The following is an 18,205-nucleotide window of genomic DNA, read 5'->3' as shown; positions in this document are numbered from 1 at the left end:
GTTTTTGACGTCGGTTGTTATTAACGTCTTTAGCGTGATATTATTCTAATCAATGTTATATAAAACTGCGTAAGTATATATTATTCGGTACAAAGAAAACGCAAAAATCACTAAATGTAGTGTAAAGACTCACACATCAGTGACAACGACAACTCCCTTCTTAAGTGTGGACTGCGGGTCACGCGGTCGGGTCGTACTAGTAGCACAAGGACACTAATCTGCACTTAACTGCTAAAGGAAGACGGTACATTATTGCGTAACCGCGGGATGGATTTATCTTCGCTTCAAAAATTTCGGTGTTCTGGATGATATTTCTTTTGGATATTTTCAATTTAAGTGTATACGTGACTACTTAGTATATATTTAAAAAGAATACAGGCTGAGAAATTTTCCACTCTCAGTTTTTAATAGTTGTAAAATACATACATTTGGGTATGTATTTTTTTTGGATATTCTTACCCTTTACGCCAGATTATATTCTAAGATCATATAAGAAGAAAAAAATGACAGAGCAATTTTCCGATGAAAATGAGCGTCAAAAAAAGGAATTATCATTTTAAAAAAATCACATGTTTGACAATTTTTTTTGATTTTTTTCTAGTATTACATACTGATACAAATAACTTATTTGGTAAAATAATTTTGGACAGAGGAATTACTCGGTTAAAAATATAAACAGATTTATATTTTTACGTATAAATACCTAACTTAGAAGTGTTTTTTTTTTTTGGATATTTATATGTTAGTTTCGACTCATACTATATAATAACCAAGCAAAATTTCATCGACTGAGAAATTAATGCATGGGTCTCCATACAACGACTTGCTTCATTTCCTACACTAAAAATGGCTCAGCAATTAAAGTCCGTGACTTTACAAGTTCTTTGGAATTGCGCACTTTCTTATTTTTTAATTTTGATATAGTAAAGTATTCCATACTTAAGATTCACATATTTTTAACCTCGACGCAAATTTAGAAGTTATAAATAAATATTATAGGACATTATTACACAAATTGACTAAGCCCACAGTAAGCTCAATAAGGCATTTCATTTCAATTTCTCAATATCTTCACATCGTCGATTTTGATGAGACCCCAATCCCAGGCTCTCCACCATAATGATTTTATTTATTTGTATTTATTTATTTAGGGCATCGACAGCAATACAAAAAGTAATACCATAGTGAACATATAGATCCCTATGAGCCCTAGTTGCCTGATAATAAATTATATTTTTCCTACTCCTCTACTGTTATCTGTCATTTATGCATTCATTAACAAGAATTTAAGAACATACATAAAAGATTTTCAAGAAAAGTCTATATTGTCTATTCCTCATAAAAGCTCTTGTGCTTTTATAAGCTATAATGTTACTGCGATTAATGGCTACCAACCTAACAAAACCAAAACGAATACAGTTTTAAACTAAATATTCATTTGGTTGCATAGTAAAAATAATTACTTCATAAGTCAGAAACACGCATGTGACACCCGTAATATAGCAACACCCATAGACTACGAAGACCGCTTAGCGTTGCTTGTTAGTCTCCGTAGGCTACGGTGGCCAAAATTGAGAAAAAACTGTCCAAAAACTTAATTTAGCAAGTAGCAAGTACCAGGGCCTCATGAGTTACGAGGAGGTGTCGCCGACCGGCCGGCCGCGGCCCGGGGCGGGCCGGGCGCGTAACAAGGTATGCTCGCGCGTCTTGGCTATATACTTTTGCTGTAATTTGTTTACCTAAATTAAGATTTATTTTTGTTGACTCGTAGGAAAAATATTGTATGCAACGTTGTATAAGTAGGTCAAAAAATTCTCGTGGCGTATTCCTTTACTTGTAACTCACGCCACTCGCCTTTTTTGACCCTTCTTATACAACTGTTGCATAAAATACTATAATTTAATTAATATGAACCACAGATACGTCATATAAGGATACTCAGAGGCAAAACTTGTCAGGAGCGTTCGAACATTCGTCGCGGAGCGTTAACTGTTTAGTTTGCAAATTATAATGTTCAAAATTATAGTTTTATTGTTAACAACATGTTTGTGTGCTATTGGAATTTACTGTAAGTATAAATTCTACAGTGTGTCCCTAGCCATTGGACAAAGCTGAAATGTACATATGCATTAGGGTATTTAGAACCAGTGTACAAAGTATCATAACAACCGATGTAGCGGTTTCGAAGAAATTAACAAATTACCTTTTTTTACTTTGGAGCAGCCTGTATGTGTTAGTAGCTCCTAGGGATATATCCTCAAAGAATAGTATCTAACCTTCTTCGACCTTTTTGATTATCTTTTTTATTTATGACACTAATAAGCTTCTGACTTTTGTAAAATGTCATCATTATCAAATATTTCGAACAAATTGTCAAAAACACTGCCAAAGATTAACACAGTGTGTTTCTTTTTGTTGTTGATTATTGCAAATAACTTTTGTTCGAAAAATTTATTTTTTTATCTTTTGTTCTAATTAAAAAAATATTAACGTCAGAGCATTCCTGAGAAGTCCTACGTGGAATTTCAGGGTTTGTCCAATGGCTAAGGTCACCCTGAATTATGGTTTTATTGTTTATCGACCGAGATTGAATCTTAAGTACATTTATTTTATCAATGTGCCAAAGAGTATTTTCAAGAATTGCAAGCGCGCGAGTATAACATTTGTTTTAATAGAAGAAGATTGTAGAAGTAAAAATATCCTTAAAAACTAAAAACCTTACTAACTACTTACAATTGGTACTTTAAGAAGTAAAAACTTAACTTTTGTGTTAAAGAACAGTGTGTATTTCAAGTTAAAATGGATGAAGACGAAAACTTAGTGTCTACGAAATAAATATCCTTAAATCAAGATTTAAGAAGTTGCTATTGGGTACAACACATGTCTAAATCAGTAGTATATAAAAATGTGAGTATAAATAAATAACAAATGTGAGAGCGTGCGACTTGCAATCCAAAGGTCGCGGCGCGGGTTCTAACCCCGGCTCGTACCAATGAGTTTTTCGGAACTTATGTACGAAATATCATTTGATATTTACCACTGGTTTTACCAAATTTTGGACAAATTACCAGTCGCTTTTCGGTGAAGGAGAACATCGTGAGGAAACCGGACTAATACCAACAAGGCCTAGTTTACCCTTTGGGTTGGAAGGTCAGATGGCAGTCGCTTTCGTAAAAAGTAGTGCCTACGCCAAATTTTGGGATTAGTTGTCAAGCGGACCCCAGGCTCCCATGAGCCGTGGCAAAATGCCGGGACAACGCGAGGAAGAAGGTAGTATAGGTTATAAACCGTGGGCTGGTACTTAAACCCGACAGATTTAAAAACTCTTAGCGCCACTTGCACCATCCCATTAACCCGGGGTTAGCCAGTTAAACCGTTAACCCAGTGTCGAATTGTATTGGTAACCATGGCAACTCCAGGTTTAGCCGGCTACCCCCGGGTAAGTGGGATGGTGCAAGTGGCCCTTAGGGTAGTTCCTGAAGTCCTAGAAAGCTAAAATTTGGTATGTAAGCCAGTATTACTTCACAATTATACAAACAACAAAAAAAATCTAAAGCTTGGAACTTTTACCACCCCAACCCCTTAACCTTTCGTATGCTCGTGTCAGAAATATCTTATACCTTTAAACGAGCAATTCTTGTATATATATATATATACTCGTATATATATATATATATATATATATATATTTCCGGGATCTCGGAAACAGCTCTAACGATTTTGCTGAAATTTGGTATATGGGGGTTTTGGGGGTAAACAATCGATCTAGATTAGTCTTATGTTTGGGAAAACGCGTGTTTTCGAGTTTTCATGCGTTCTTCTTTCGACGCAGAATATGGTCGCTAATTTCGTATTGCCGGCTACTGTCCGTCTGGTCCAGCGGGTTAAGACGCGGACTGCTAAACGAGTGTTACGGGTTCGAATCTCGCCCGGTGATCAACTTTTGTTTTTTTTTATATGTTCAAGTTTATATATTTTTTTTAATTTTTATTGTTTTAGACAAGTTTAATTTAGTAAAAAAATGTAGTTAAGATTATCACCTATACACCACCATATTACAATAAATAGTTATAACCGAGCAAAGCTCGGTCGCCCAGGTACTGTCATTTAAATAGCAATCATGACAACTTCATGTTTATGTTGAATATATATGGAGCAGAGGGCCTACCGCGAACCACGTTCGACGTGTTGCCTCTCTGTCGCACTTGTACATTTGTACGTAAGTGTGACAGGGAGGCAACACGTCGAACGTAGTTCGCGGTAGGCCCTCAGATCTGCTCCTAAGCATGCGAAAGGTAGTCCATCCCCTAGAATGGAAATTTGTATGATGGATCCGCAAATTTTGATGTCTGATAATGGATATATGGATCCTTGTTGTAAAGTAAATTGATCTTTAGTAAATCACCCCCCACCTTTAAAGATTGTCATAAGCAACTTACTAAAAGAATTGAAATCCCACCGAAAACATTTTCATGTGAAATGTTGCCAGTTTCGTTACCATCACATGTATTCGCTGTTCTTTTATACAACACTTTTCTGTACCCCTAGTGTAAATAAATTCGATTTCGAAACGTGACGTACGCGTTTGCGTTTAGTCTCATTTTGTATTGGATTTAGAAAGAGCGTGCCAAGCGGGACGTTTTGGAAACTCAAAATCCTATACAAAATGAGACTTAACGCAAACGCGTTCGTCACGTTATGATGTCGATCAAATTTACACTAGGGGTACTGTTATACAATAGTTCTTGTAGTAACGAAACGGCCAAGCTACATATTTTCACTAAGGTGTAGAGTTTGTGAAGTAAGGGCTTGTAGAGTTAGAAGCTTGGCTCTACATGAGATCTGATATCTTTATGACAGTGCGAGCTTTATGGTTTCATCTTGGTTGTGTTTGCAAATGTTTTTGGTGCCTTCAACCAGTCCATAGTAAATACTCAGTTAAACGGCGGAGCTACAGTTATATTTATTTTTTTACGTTGATGGCAAATTAAGGATAAACAGGAGTTACATGCGCGTTGCCGAGCTTAACAACCAACCTTACTCACCGGCAGGAACACAACACTACGAGTATGAGTAGGGTCTAGTGTTATTTGGCTGCGGTTTTCTGTAAGGTTACTTCCCCAGTTGGGCTCTGCTCTAGATCTGACATCCGCTGTGCTGCGCCCTACCACACAAAGCGAGATCATATTAACACTGTCCATTACATCATTTTAACCACCAACCAGGAAAAAGTTTATTAATTAAATAGTGACATTCATGTATGTTTAGGTATGTTATCGTGCAATTTTATAAACAGTTTCGATGGGGTACTTCCGTTTGGCCGAAATACTTTGCGACGAATTTCACTTCCCAATAAAAATATCGCAGTAGTTTCATTTCCCAAATGAATCTTTAGCAAATTTACGTCTCGCAATTAATTATCATTTGGCATCATTATTTTATCAATTTTATTTTATTAAGACAAAAACTATATTCTTGAGTAAGTTGCGTGGACCCAAATTTTTACACTTAAGTAGATCTGACGGTGGACACAGGAGGCCAAAGTAACCTTGTGATAAAAAAAACCGTACCATTATCTATAAAAACGGTCACCTATCTAAGTGTCGTTGCAATCTCGAGGTTCTCATCCAATCGGAGGGATTGGATGAGAACCTCGAGATTGCAAAGATATATTAATTTTATTCTGTTTTTAGTATTTGTTGTTATAGCGGCAACAGAAATACATAATCTGTAGAAATTTCAACTGGCTAACTATCACGGTTCATAAGATACAGCCTGGTGACAGACGGACGGACGGACGGACAGCGGAGTCTCAGTAATAGGGTCCCGTTTGACCCTTTGGGTACAGAACCCTAAAAAATAATGCAACGTTATAGTGTTTTGTTTTATTTAGATTGTTAGAATTGTATCTATTTTCTTTCAACAGGCAACCAATACTCATCATTGATTGCCTGTTGAAAGAAAAGTACAGTCAGAAACAAAAACTTGAATCAAAAATGTTTTTGTTGATGAAAAAATACATATGAATCTATTTTGTGATAATGCTTAAGATGAAATAATAATTTTCAGCCGAGACGGCGAACGACGGGTTCAGGATATCTCCAGACACCTACGTGGATGACGGGAAACAGTACATGGAGTTTACATGCACGGCGTATTTAAACGAAGGAGACCAGCTGGTGTGGCAAAGAGGATGTAAATACACAATTAATTTTACCAGAAAGTAAATTACTGTTTTTAGGAGTGGAAATGCGTTCCGTATACCACCCAGGCACGGGGATGGGCCTGGGTTGGTTATGTGAGACTCCCATATAGGCTGATGAGACCCATGGTTTACCCACTAAAACCGCTTTGTTGCCGCCTCCGTGCTATAGGGCGAGGTCTCAGGAACGCCAAAGTACTCTTCCGCAACCTCGCCAGCGGCCGTCCGGGCTCTGACCCCTCCACCTCAGTGGGCGCGTTGATCATGCGTCGGGCCCGTCTGCGCAGGGACCCTTGTGTAGGCGGCAGACGTCCCCGAGCCTGCCGCCCACAGGAACCCTTATGGGGGTAATCGGCGGACGTATGTCTAACGCCGCCGCCCCACGCGCTTACGGCGCATTGGCTGAGAGGCCGGATCTTCCTACCCTTTTTTTTTTCTAGGGGGGAAAATGCATACCCGCGTGGTTATGTGGGACTCCCGTCTAGACTAATGAGGCCCACGGTATACCCACTAAAAACCCTCCATATGCCACCTCGCCGCCTAAGGGTCTCCCCAAACCAGTCGACGCGGAGTCGGCTTTCGCCGAGTGTTTTACACCACACTATTCGCATTTAGCCGATCGACCGTCTCCACGGTTGGACACCTGCGTTTAGGAGTCTCATCCTCCTTGCGGCCGTAGAGACGCCCGATCGCCTGCGACTTGCTATCGCAACAGTTGTAAAGCGACGGTCGGCTCTCCCGTGCTCCGTCCTGCCGTCGAGACGTCAGACAGCACACGTACAGCCGTTGAGTCCGACGAACAGATGTAGGACAGCGGGTGATCGGCAATCGTAAATCTCATTTTTGGAGACTGGTTGTTAGTAACAACCTGAGTTTGAAATTGAACAGACCTGTAAGATTATTTTCCTTGGTAATTGTTACATATTATATAATAACCTGTGATGATGGATATTTTACGTAGACGGGCATGGAAAAAAAGGCTTACCAGCATTTTTACCGTCATCGGCTCTGTTCGGCCGTCGTCAGCTATGTTCGGCCGTCGAAGACGCTGAACGGCTTCCGCCAGCTCTGACCGGTCCTTATCGTAGGTACTTGGCCGTGATCGGAGCCGTTCAACTCTTTCCGGCACCGTACGGTGGTATAAGGAGATTTATGAATGCGAACGTGTGCGGTAGGCTGCAAACAGCGTCGTACGAATGCGAACAGCTTTACGGCAAAACGCCGTTTTCCCGTCGAAAGACGTCGTTTCGCGTGGGCCGAGCCGATTTACGACTTATTCGCTCTTATTGCGTTGACATAAAGCTTTTTCCGTACGCGATTTGCCGAAACGGCGTCGACTAGTTTGGGGAGACCCTTATTGGTGGGGTTACAGGAACGCTTGCGTACTCATCCGCGACCCCACCGGCGGCAGCCGCCCGCGACCGGCTCCTTCGCGAATGCCCGAAGGCCCTTCACGCGAGGCGCGCCAGATGGTTCGACGCGCTTTCCTCCTCGGCCTCCGTCCTGCAGTGTAGCGGACCCCCCCGAGCCCGCCACAAGGAGGCCACGGGCGCCAGAAAACTCCCCAGCGCCCGGCGGCAGATGAGGTCCATGGTTCTGCCGCAAACCACAACTCGGCTGCAGAGGACAGGGAGAACGGCACACCGTAACACCGACACTCCTCTTCCTCTGCAGCCCCACCAACGCCGCCACAGCGGAACGGCCCCGCCAAGGTCGCAGGGGATAGGGAGAGTGGTGCATCGTGATACCATCACGCCTCTTCCCCTGCGATCCCACCTCGGCCGTCGAGGATAGGGAGAACGGCTCACCACAATACCGACACTTCTCTTCCTCGACGGTCCACCTCCAACGCGTCACAAGCGGGCTTATCAAGCCCACTTGGAGCGTCCTCCTCGGGCCAGCCCGCACCTCAAACAGGCCGGCCCTGGTTGCCTCTTCGCTTCACGGTGGGTGACCAAGCCACGGCTACTAAGCCCCTCCACCACGACAAGGTGGGCAACCCGCGGGGGGCGGATCTTCCTCCCTTCCTATACTTACCCAACCCATACTATACTTACCCAACTCATACCATACTTACCCAATTACAGGAAGGGATATGATTTGAAAAGTCTACGAATGTATGCAAGAGTGAAGACCTATTAGCGCAATTTTCTGTTCGTTTAAACATTAATTAGTCTATTTATTTATTTTAAACTTTATTGCATATTAAAAGGTACAAATGGCAGCCTTAATGCCTCATGGCATTCTCTACCAGTCAACCATAGGGCCAAATAGATAAATGTCAAGGTGAGTGAGTGCAGTGAGAACCGTTTAGAAGCAAACAAGTATTACAGAAAACATAACTGTACCTTATCTATATCGTAAATTCATAATATATCAATACTTATAATAAATATGTATGCATTTTTTACCAATTAGTCATTTCTTTAAGGGAAAAGAGGGGTGGAAGTTTGTATGGGGAATCAATTAAAAGCAGATTGAATAAAAAGGAAGCCAAGCAAATTGTTGATTCCTCGGTTTATAATTAATTATATTATTCATACCTTTGTTTCATTAACAAGCCCAATCGATGGTATTTTATGAGAAAAAATACGGCAGTGGATTTAAGACAATCAAGCTGACGTGGCCTCTACAGCAATCCGACAATGATACTGAAATATACTGCGCGAGGAACATTAAAGAAAAAAATGGCAAATTTAAATGGGTGCAAAGCAAGAAGATTCCAATTGTTTTCAAAACAGTTAAGAAGACTTTGAGTAAGTAACTAGGTACATAATTACTTTTTCTGCCCTCCAGGCGGAAAGCGTCAACTTTGCTCCCGCTCCTCTAAACGAAGTTCCCGCTTTCCGCCTCCGTCGAGCAGAAAAATAGTATGCGTACCACGGGAAAAAACATAGGATATTCCATCCCGCGTGTTTGTCACCCTCGCCTTCGGCCTCGACAATTTTACACGCGGCACGCAGTTTCCTACTTTTCCTCCCTTGGGACACAACTAACTAAAGAGTCCGCAGCAAGCTCGGTTCTCGATTGCTCAGATACTTAGTACTTACAATAGGATAAGGTATATTTCATATAGCTTCAGATCCCACAAACTAATTACAATCATAGATATACCTCATGCCATTGTATGTGCAAAGTTTCATTACAATCCAACACGTGGTTTTAATATGAGAACGAAATGAAGGAAGGAAACAATAGTTCTTCTCAGGGTGTTTCTTGTTCTATTTAATCTTATGAACCTAAAAGCTGTACGCATGCCAAGTTCCGTGCTTTCTGTCGGATAGGACCATGTCTCCATACTAAATCGAGCTAAGGAGCTAAGCACACTATTCAATTCAATTCAGTATTTGTTAGTTTAGTAAAATAGTGTTATGTTTTATCTCTTTAAATTAAAGAACGTAAAACCACCCAAATATATTTGTGTGAAAATCCGGCCCTGTTTTTTACCTGCTCTTCGAGAAACATAACATTGCTTCCTTGGCGCTAGCTAGCCGTGCGCTCGCATTACCAGTGCAAGCGAGGTCTTCTAATACGTATCTTTGTTTCGGATCGCAGTGTCACAAGTTAAGCTGGTTTGAGAGCGTTTAGTCGCCTACCTTAGACGCACCAATAGAGATCAGATAGCTATTCTGTTAGAATTCTGTATTAGTTCATAATGAATCTTATTCCGTGCCCAATAGAGTAGTAATTCAATAAACGCTACCTATGCGGCCTCACCATTTTTTCATAGTGGCACGCGCCTTTGTTTTTAAACAATAGATAAGACGATAATCCGTAGAAGCTCACGGAGAAAAATAGAAACTATACAGTAGAACCTACTTATATCTATGTTAGTTATCCTAATTCTATCTTAATAATACCTTATTTACAATCATGGTGCATTGGAGCATGCAACGACGCCCAATGTCGTTTAAAAGGATTATCCAGCCTCTCTCCTATTGCCGCTAAGAAGCTGTTGGCGCTGCGTCGCATCCGACACGTCTGGGAGGCTACGCATTATTGCATAAAAATCATCCATGAGCGCCTTAGCAAACATGATGCGCTGCAAAAAGGCGGCAACCCCAACAGCATTCTATATCCGTTTTTGAATTGGGTAGTTGACACATGTTGAATATTATAACAAAATTTAATTAAATGGATAGAAAATGAGCCATCCATTATAACAAAGTGGAATTAAAAAAAATATATTGGGATTATAAAAAAATACAAAGCTCCGAAGTCTCAAAAAAAATTTTTTTTTTTGTCTTTCAAAACTAGAGAAGATAATGGTACCATTCGATTCCTTACATTTTATTGAAAAATAAATTGTATGACAACTATACACATAAACGCAATAATTGATCTTCCATACATTTAGGACAGACTTATATGATGTGACGTCACATCACACCTTATCATTTTGTTAGAAGCGTTTCAATCGTCGACTGCGAGCGTCAGACTTTAACTCTCATTTCTGTCCTTTGTGTTACTTAAATGCCATGAGTCCTGTATAGACATTTGATCCTCAGGAAAATCAAGATCGTTTGACATTATTTACAAAAAAACAGTCAAGTAGCCAATTGGACACGCAAGGCACTGTAAACTTTCTTGGTGTGACATATGTGGGTAGATTTAGTAATCAGGCGCCGACTGAATGTGGGTAGGCTTAATTCTTCGTTCTCGAAATACATTCTATGCTGAACGGACGTGTTTCCCTGGTGCCTCCTCATCAGCCCCTACCCTGGCCAGAAGGCATATTTAACAGTGGCGACGGGACTGTGATCTACGTGTCGAACTTTTTAGTGTTGTGATTTAGTTAATCGTGTTAATAAACAGTTACAATGGCAGTCGGAAAGATAGCCCCGTTCGATATGAACAAAGATTGTTGGGACTTATACGTGGAGCGTTTAGAACAGTATTTTATAGCGAATTCAGTGAGTGACACGGTTAAAGTGGCTACTTTAATTACTGTGATAGGCAGTGACGCGTATGAACTTATGGTTAATTTGTGTACGCCGGCGCGCCCGGCAACAAAGACTTTTGATCAGTTGAAGGCCATTATGAAATCGCACTTGCAACCTAAACCGAGTGTATTAGCAGAAAGGTTCAAATTTCGACAACGACGTCAGGCGAGTGATGAGAGCATAGCTGAGTATGTCGCAGCCTTGAAGAAAATGTCAATGACTTGCAATTTTGGCGCGGACTCATTGCAAGAAAATTTAAGGGACCAATTTGTTTGCGGTCTATCGAAGGATGTTATACGACAGCGGCTATTCGCAGAGGAGGAAATCACGTTCGAGAAAGCTTTTAAATTAGCCGTAACGATAGATTCGGCCGAGACGGAATCGGCGGTTATGGAGAAGCGAGTAGACAACCATGGAGGAAGTACGGGTGTCTACCAGGTGGCATCGAGCCGGGGGCGGGGGAGCTACGGTCACGGAGAAGCCGCCGGGGGACGGAAGGTCACGGGGGCTACGCGAGGTTGGGCGGGCGCCGGGCGCGGCGCGAGCGGCCGGGGCGGACGGCGCGGGCCGGGCGTCGCGGGCGCCGGCCGCGAGCGCGGCGCGCACGGCGGCGCAGCTGGCTGCAAGGTGTGCGGCGGCAGTCATGACTCCAACACGTGCAAGTTTAAGGCTTACGTGTGTCGGGTGTGCAACCGAGATGGACATCTGAAGAGGATGTGCCCGAGACTACGCGAGGAACAGCTGTTCGCGTTGTATGACGGAGACGCGGATGGGCAGGTGGCGTATGACGACAGCGAGGGAAGTGACGAGGTAGTTACCTATAACTATTCAATGGCTTTAAAGGACTTTAGTGCTTATCCGCCATATGTATTATCAATGAAAGTTAACAAGAGATACATAGATATGGAAATTGATACGGGTAGCTGTATTTCTTGCATTAGTTATGATTGTTACTTAAAAACTTTAGGGAATTTTAAATTAAATCCGAGTGATGTCTCAATGCGATATTACACCGGGGAAAGGGTAATACCCGTAGGTAAATTATGCGTGAGTGTACAATATGGCAAAGTAAACAAACAATTAGATCTGTATGTAATTAAAAGGGGCATGACAAGTTTGTTAGGTCGACAATGGATTCATGAACTCGGGGTAACTTTGCCCACTTCCGTGCCATGTAACAAATTGGAAAGGGAAAATATTAGTCAAAACTTTGATGAAAATGTGTTCAGTTCCAGGTTTAAAGAAGTTTTTGAAGACGGTTTGGGGCGGTTCACGGGCGGCAAGGTCGGGTTCGCGCTGCGCGAGGGGGCGCGGCCGGTGTTCCTGCGCGCGCGCCCGCTGCCGTACGCGCTGCGCGAGCCAGTGGAGCGTGCGCTGGATCAGCTAGTGCGCGACGGCATCATCACGCCCGTGCCCACCTCGGACTGGGCCACTCCCGTCGTACCGGTAATGAAAAAAGATGGGACTATTCGTTTGTGTGGGGATTTCAAATTGACACTGAATAAATGTTTGCAAGTGGATCATTTTCCAGTACCTCGAGTAGATGATTTGTTGACAAAATTGCATAAGGGGGATAAATTTTCGAAAATTGACTTATCGCAAGCGTACGCGCAATTCGAATTAGACGATTCAAAACAATACACCGTAATAAATACCCACAAAGGCTTGTTTATGTACAATCGCTTAATTTATGGCTTAGCTTCCAGTCCCGGCATATTTCAAAGGAAGCTAGAGCAGTTGTTTGCGGACTTACCAACGGTAGGGGTTTTCTTGGACGACATTATTATAACTGGTTCTGACGATCGGGCGCATTTAGAAACTCTCACGGAGGTATTTGAGAGGTTGCGGAAGTATGGGTTAAAGGTAAAAAAAGAGAAATGCACCTTTTTGCACCGTCGGTAACGTATTTGGGTTTTGTCATTAGCAAAAAGGGTGTGCACACGTGTCCTGAGAAAATTAAGGCCATTAAAGAAGTAGGAGAACCAAGTAATGTGTCGGAGCTTCGCTCATTTTTGGGTCTCATTATGTATTACGCCAAATTTGTACCTAACGTGAGCACTATTTTGGCACCACTATACAGGCTTTTACAAAAAAATGTTAATTTTGTATGGGACGAACATTGTAGGTCAGCGTTCAACAAAATCAAACAAATGTTAATTTCTAGTACCATCTTAGCTCATTACTCGCCACATTTGGATCTGGTTCTTACCACGGATGCTAGCAGTGTGGGGTGGGGGCGGTCATTTCCCATTTGACGCCAGAGGGCGAGCGGCCAATTGCGTATGCATCACGGGTATTGAATTCGGCGGAAAAGGCGTACTCCCAGATTGAACGCGAAGCTTTGTCAATAATATATGGTATTAAAAAATTCCATCAATATCTCTATGGTAGAAAATTCACATTAAGAACTGACCATAAACCTTTAGTCTCAATTTTTGGCGATAAGTCCGGCATACCGGTAATGGCAGCGAGTAGGATGCAGCGTTGGGCGGTTATCCTCGCGGGTTACGATTATGACATCGAATACGTGCGTAGCGAGAAAAACGCGGCGGACGCGCTATCTCGGTTACCAGTAGGATTACGTTCCGAACAGGAAAACGGTAAAAATAATACACGCGAAATCACTTATTTGAATTTTGTTCAAAATTTCATGCCAATTACAAGGAAGACTTTGTGTCAAGAAGTTAGTAAGGACGACGTTCTTAGGAAAGTAATGTTGTTTATACAATCCGGCTGGCCAACATTTTGTACCGATGAGCAGATTAAACCTTATTTTTCACGACGTAACGAGTTATACATCGATGCAGGGTGTATAGTATGGGGTTATAGATTAGTCATTCCAAAGAAATTGCAGGATTCTTTGTTGAAAGAGGTGCACAGCGGACATATGGGGATAGTTAAGATGAAGAGTATCGCGCGAAGCATTGTATGGTGGCCGGGCATCGATGCGGCAATTGAAAGCGTCTGTAAAGCGTGTACCGCGTGTACAGCAGAGAGTACGGCTCCGGCTAGGGCGGTACCTCAACCCTGGCCATACGAGTCAGAGGTTTGGTCACGGTTACATGTCGATTTCATGGGCCCTATTCAAGGTGCCTCATTTTTGGTGTTAATTGATTCAACCTCGAAATGGATTGAAGTCTTTAAAATGAATAAAACTACGGCCGCTAACGTAATTCGCGTATTACGGGAAACATTTGCGCGTTTTGGACTACCGAAAGAGATCGTATCGGATAATGGGCCTCCGTTTTCTAGTAAAGAGTATGAGCGTTTTATGACTTTTAATGGTATTAAGATAACATTTGCGCCGGTATACCATCCTTCCTCGAATGGGGCCGCAGAGGGGGCAGTTAAACTGTGCAAGCGAGTAGTTCGGAAAGCTCTGCGCGATGGCGTCGATGTGGACGCAGCGTTACAGTCATATTTACTGTCTTACCGAAATGTAGACCACAGTACAACCGGGACGTCACCAGCGGTTCTTTTACAGCGTAGGACATTAAGGTCTCGTCTAGATCTATTGAAATGTAGAAGGCAAGTAGAAGATAAGGTTATTCAGAGTCAACGTAAACAGGTCGAGTATGCGGGAGGTACGTCTAGACAGTTGGATATCGGGGAGGAAGTGTGGGCACGTAATTACACAGGAGGGGAAAGATGGATAGGAGGGAAAATTGAACAAAAAGTAGGATCTCGCAACTATATAGTTGGTAGGGAAAATGGTCCACCCATCAAACGACATATCGATCAGCTTAAAAATAAATGGGCAAGCACGATTGATGTGTCCGTACCTAACTCTCCGATTTCGGTAAAACCACCAAACGAATTTTCTACTGATACGACGACGGGAGGGGTGCCAGAACCGGTAACAAGCAATTCTGAGTTAAGGGTCGTGAGTGGTTTACCGTTGCGGGTGCACCGGCCGCGCCCCCTACATTGCCGGCCTCCGTGGAGGGCCCCAGACCGATCCGCACTAGGAAACCCGTTAAAAGATACGGGTTCGACTTAAATTTTTAGTATTATGATTTTATTCTTATTAACCTAATGCGTAAGTGTATCTATAGGCTAAGTGGGGGGGTGTGACATATGTGGGTAGATTTAGTAATCAGGCGCCGACTGAATGTGGGTAGGCTTAATTCTTCGTTCTCGAAATACATTCTATGCTGAACGGACGTGTTTCCCTGGTGCCTCCTCATCAGCCCCTACCCTGGCCAGAAGGCATATTTAACAGTATAGTTAATCCATAGGCCGCTCGTATAGAACGACTGGCAATAATACCTAAAAAGTGTCTGCCTTAACCTCAGCCGTACAACGAGCAAACCTACGAATCAACATGTTTGTTTTAACTGCCAGTGTCCTGTGTTCCCTCTCAACATCGGCATCATCGCTTAGGTCTTCTGACACTACTATTACAGTAAATTAATTTACTTAAGTACTTACTTACTTACTCCGTTGCTCAGCGACCCAAAATGAGACTTGGCCTCCGACACAAGACAGCGCCACTTTCTCGGTCCTGTGCGGACCTCTCGCTAATTGTCGACTCGAAGCTCGCGCAGATCCGCCTCAACCATGTCGCTCCAGCGATACCTAGGGCGTCCGATAGGACGTCCTCCTGCTAGGCGACCCAGGTACGCTCTTTTTACGTTCCGATCTTCGTCCATTCTCTCAAGGTGGCCCAACCAACGGAGTCTTTGGCTTTACTTTCTCCCATGATGTTAGGTTCAGCCACTAAGTCTTCAATCTCACGGTTCTTAACGACCTGTCCACTTCTATCCGGCCTTAAAAATTAATTTGAATTATCAATAATCTCGATCATTGTTTTGTATACAACATTAATGCTGACATCGCGGGGTCCAACAAGTGAGAAATAGTAAATAGCCATAGGGTAAACTTTCCGAAAAGTTATGTCCTAATTTCTATTTTCAGCCGACACATGGGGCCCGTGGGTGTGGCCCGTGGAACACGTAATGAACAACACAACTCTTATACAGCTCTCCTGTTGGGCATATCTGTACAAGAATCAGTTCGTTTTCCTGGTACCAGACGTCAGGTGCGAACACTTTTTTTTTATACCACGTGGTGGCAAACAAGCATACAGCCCGCCTGATTCTCCTTTTTGAAATCCCCATACTGTTGAGGTGTGTGTAGTAGTGTAAGATATAGATATACATAAGTTGACGATGTATGTTGAGTTAGTTACAATACAGACGCTCGCGAGTAAGCACTTGTGTTTGATTTCACCTCTCAGGCCCCATACATGCCACATGGCGACCGTGACCCTCGAGCGCGGGCTCCGCCGGGCCGCACGATGTAAGTGTCAGCGTTTTCGCCGCCTCAGTGTTAGCGTGATTATTACAATATGGGCTGCGTAGGCGACAGTACTGCAAACTATTAATACGATTACGGACAATTTTCGTGTAGAAAAAATACAGTAACTCAGGCGTGATGGGACAAGGATACAGCAAACAGGAGGAGAAAGAGGTTGTGATCACCCAGAATGCGGTTGGATCGAATGATGCGACGGGCACGAGCGAGCATCACACAAAGGTCAATAACATCCTTATAAGCGTTCTTTCGTCGTACTCGCCCTCATCGGTTGCTGCGTCCTGTACAAGTTTTCAAGAAGGCACAGCAAACATACATACACAAAGAAGTCAGGAGAGAAGTTTGGGCACAGATTGCAAGCTAGGCTTGTCCATGAGGAAGTCAGTTTCCGGCCAAGGACGACGAGGAGGAAGGCGCATAAGCGTGGATGAAAGCGCGGCGTTTTACGTATAGTGTGTGTGTGAAGTGAAAAGTGGCGGGAGTGAAAAGCGTCGGAAATGTTAAGGGTATGAATTTAGAATTACAGACTATATATAATAAGTTAGAAAATATACGCATATACCTACGAAACTTAGGCGAGGCTAGAAGGCAACTAAAACAAGGTCAGGAAAAAATTGACAATGCACAGTTGATATATGAGGACTATCGATCTTTAATCACTTCTGTTAATTTAGATGATCTGTCTGAGTCCGAGGAGTGTTATATTTTAGAATTATTATGTGAAAAAATAGATAAAGCTTATAATAAAATTTTACAATATAAAGTTTTAGAGTGTGTAACCGAAAAACCAATTAAAATGGAGAAAAAATTCGAAATAAAGGAAGCGAACAGCTTAATACCTATTTTGACGGCAAGGAGGAGACCGTGGAAAAAATGATCTCCGGTATTGAAATGCTAGACAGTATATTGAACGAAAGTTGCGAGAAAAAAATACTAATTTCATTTGTCCTTAAAACAAGAATTATAAAAATTGCGCAACTAAAACTTAAATCGAGTTATGAAACTGTTGTCGATTTAGTGACTGATCTACAAAAATATTTGTTGCCGAAGAAATCCGCAGTCTCTTTACTTGAACAATTAAAATAACATAACACAGCGCGATATGTCTATTACTCAATATGGTGATAAGATCGAGAGTTGTTCATTGGCCTAACGATAGCGCAAGCCGACGGAAGCCCGAGGCGCGCGATGTCCTTAGACCAATCAACGAGTCTTTAGCTATAAAGAAATTCACGGACGGTTTGAGGAACCGCCGTCTTAGTACCATTTTAGCAGCCCGAGAATACACAGAATTAAAAGAAGCTGTCAGAGCTGCCCAAGACGAGGAGCTGGCGCGACCCAGCCCGAGCCAGTAGTCATGAACATGAACTACGGCTACAGAAGAGGTTTCCAGCAGCCACAGCGCTACGGCTGGCGTGGGCGCGGGCCCACCAGCTACCAACCCAATCGAGCCAGAGCCTACCACAGCCCATGGATACCACGCTATCCCACTAATAGAGGGTACTGTACCTAGTAATAATTTTCACAGGGGGCCGTGGACAACGTACGAATTTTAGGGACATCCCAGTACTCGCAGGAGTCGTGGACACCGCGGAAACGTGTATACATATACACACGAGCCGCAGACCCCTCATAGTTCGACAAGTGACGAGACAGACAGAGTTCAGTTTTTTCGAGCATAAAGTTTTAACTATATGTGACGGATTAGACTATGTAAATTTTACTGTAGGTGGAAAAAAATCTT

General features: G+C 42.7%; 2 protein-coding genes across 2 annotated transcripts; both read left to right on the top strand.

Annotated features, from left to right (window-relative positions):
* Positions 1–1,962: 1,962 nt before the first annotated feature.
* Positions 1,963–17,816, top strand: LOC133533679 (uncharacterized). The gene is made up of 5 exons (XM_061872704.1): positions 1,963–2,068; positions 6,070–6,195; positions 8,764–8,958; positions 16,063–16,186; positions 17,591–17,816. The coding sequence occupies exons 1-5, from the start codon at positions 2,011–2,013 to the stop codon at positions 17,814–17,816; spliced, it is 729 nt and encodes a 242-aa protein (XP_061728688.1). The 5' UTR covers positions 1,963–2,010.
* LOC133533696 (uncharacterized) lies at positions 11,023–15,528 on the top strand. The gene is made up of 3 exons (XM_061872725.1): positions 11,023–11,927; positions 12,381–12,591; positions 15,490–15,528. Exons 1-3 carry the CDS (start codon positions 11,023–11,025, stop codon positions 15,526–15,528), a joined length of 1,155 nt encoding a protein of 384 aa, XP_061728709.1.
* Positions 17,817–18,205: the final 389 nt, after the last annotated feature.

This window comes from Cydia pomonella, unplaced genomic scaffold (genome assembly GCF_033807575.1).
Source record: "Cydia pomonella isolate Wapato2018A unplaced genomic scaffold, ilCydPomo1 PGA_scaffold_199, whole genome shotgun sequence".
Lineage (NCBI taxonomy): Eukaryota > Metazoa > Arthropoda > Insecta > Lepidoptera > Tortricidae > Cydia > Cydia pomonella.
The sequence above is the reverse complement of the archived record's forward strand: the minus strand, read 5'-3'. Positions and strand labels throughout refer to the sequence as shown.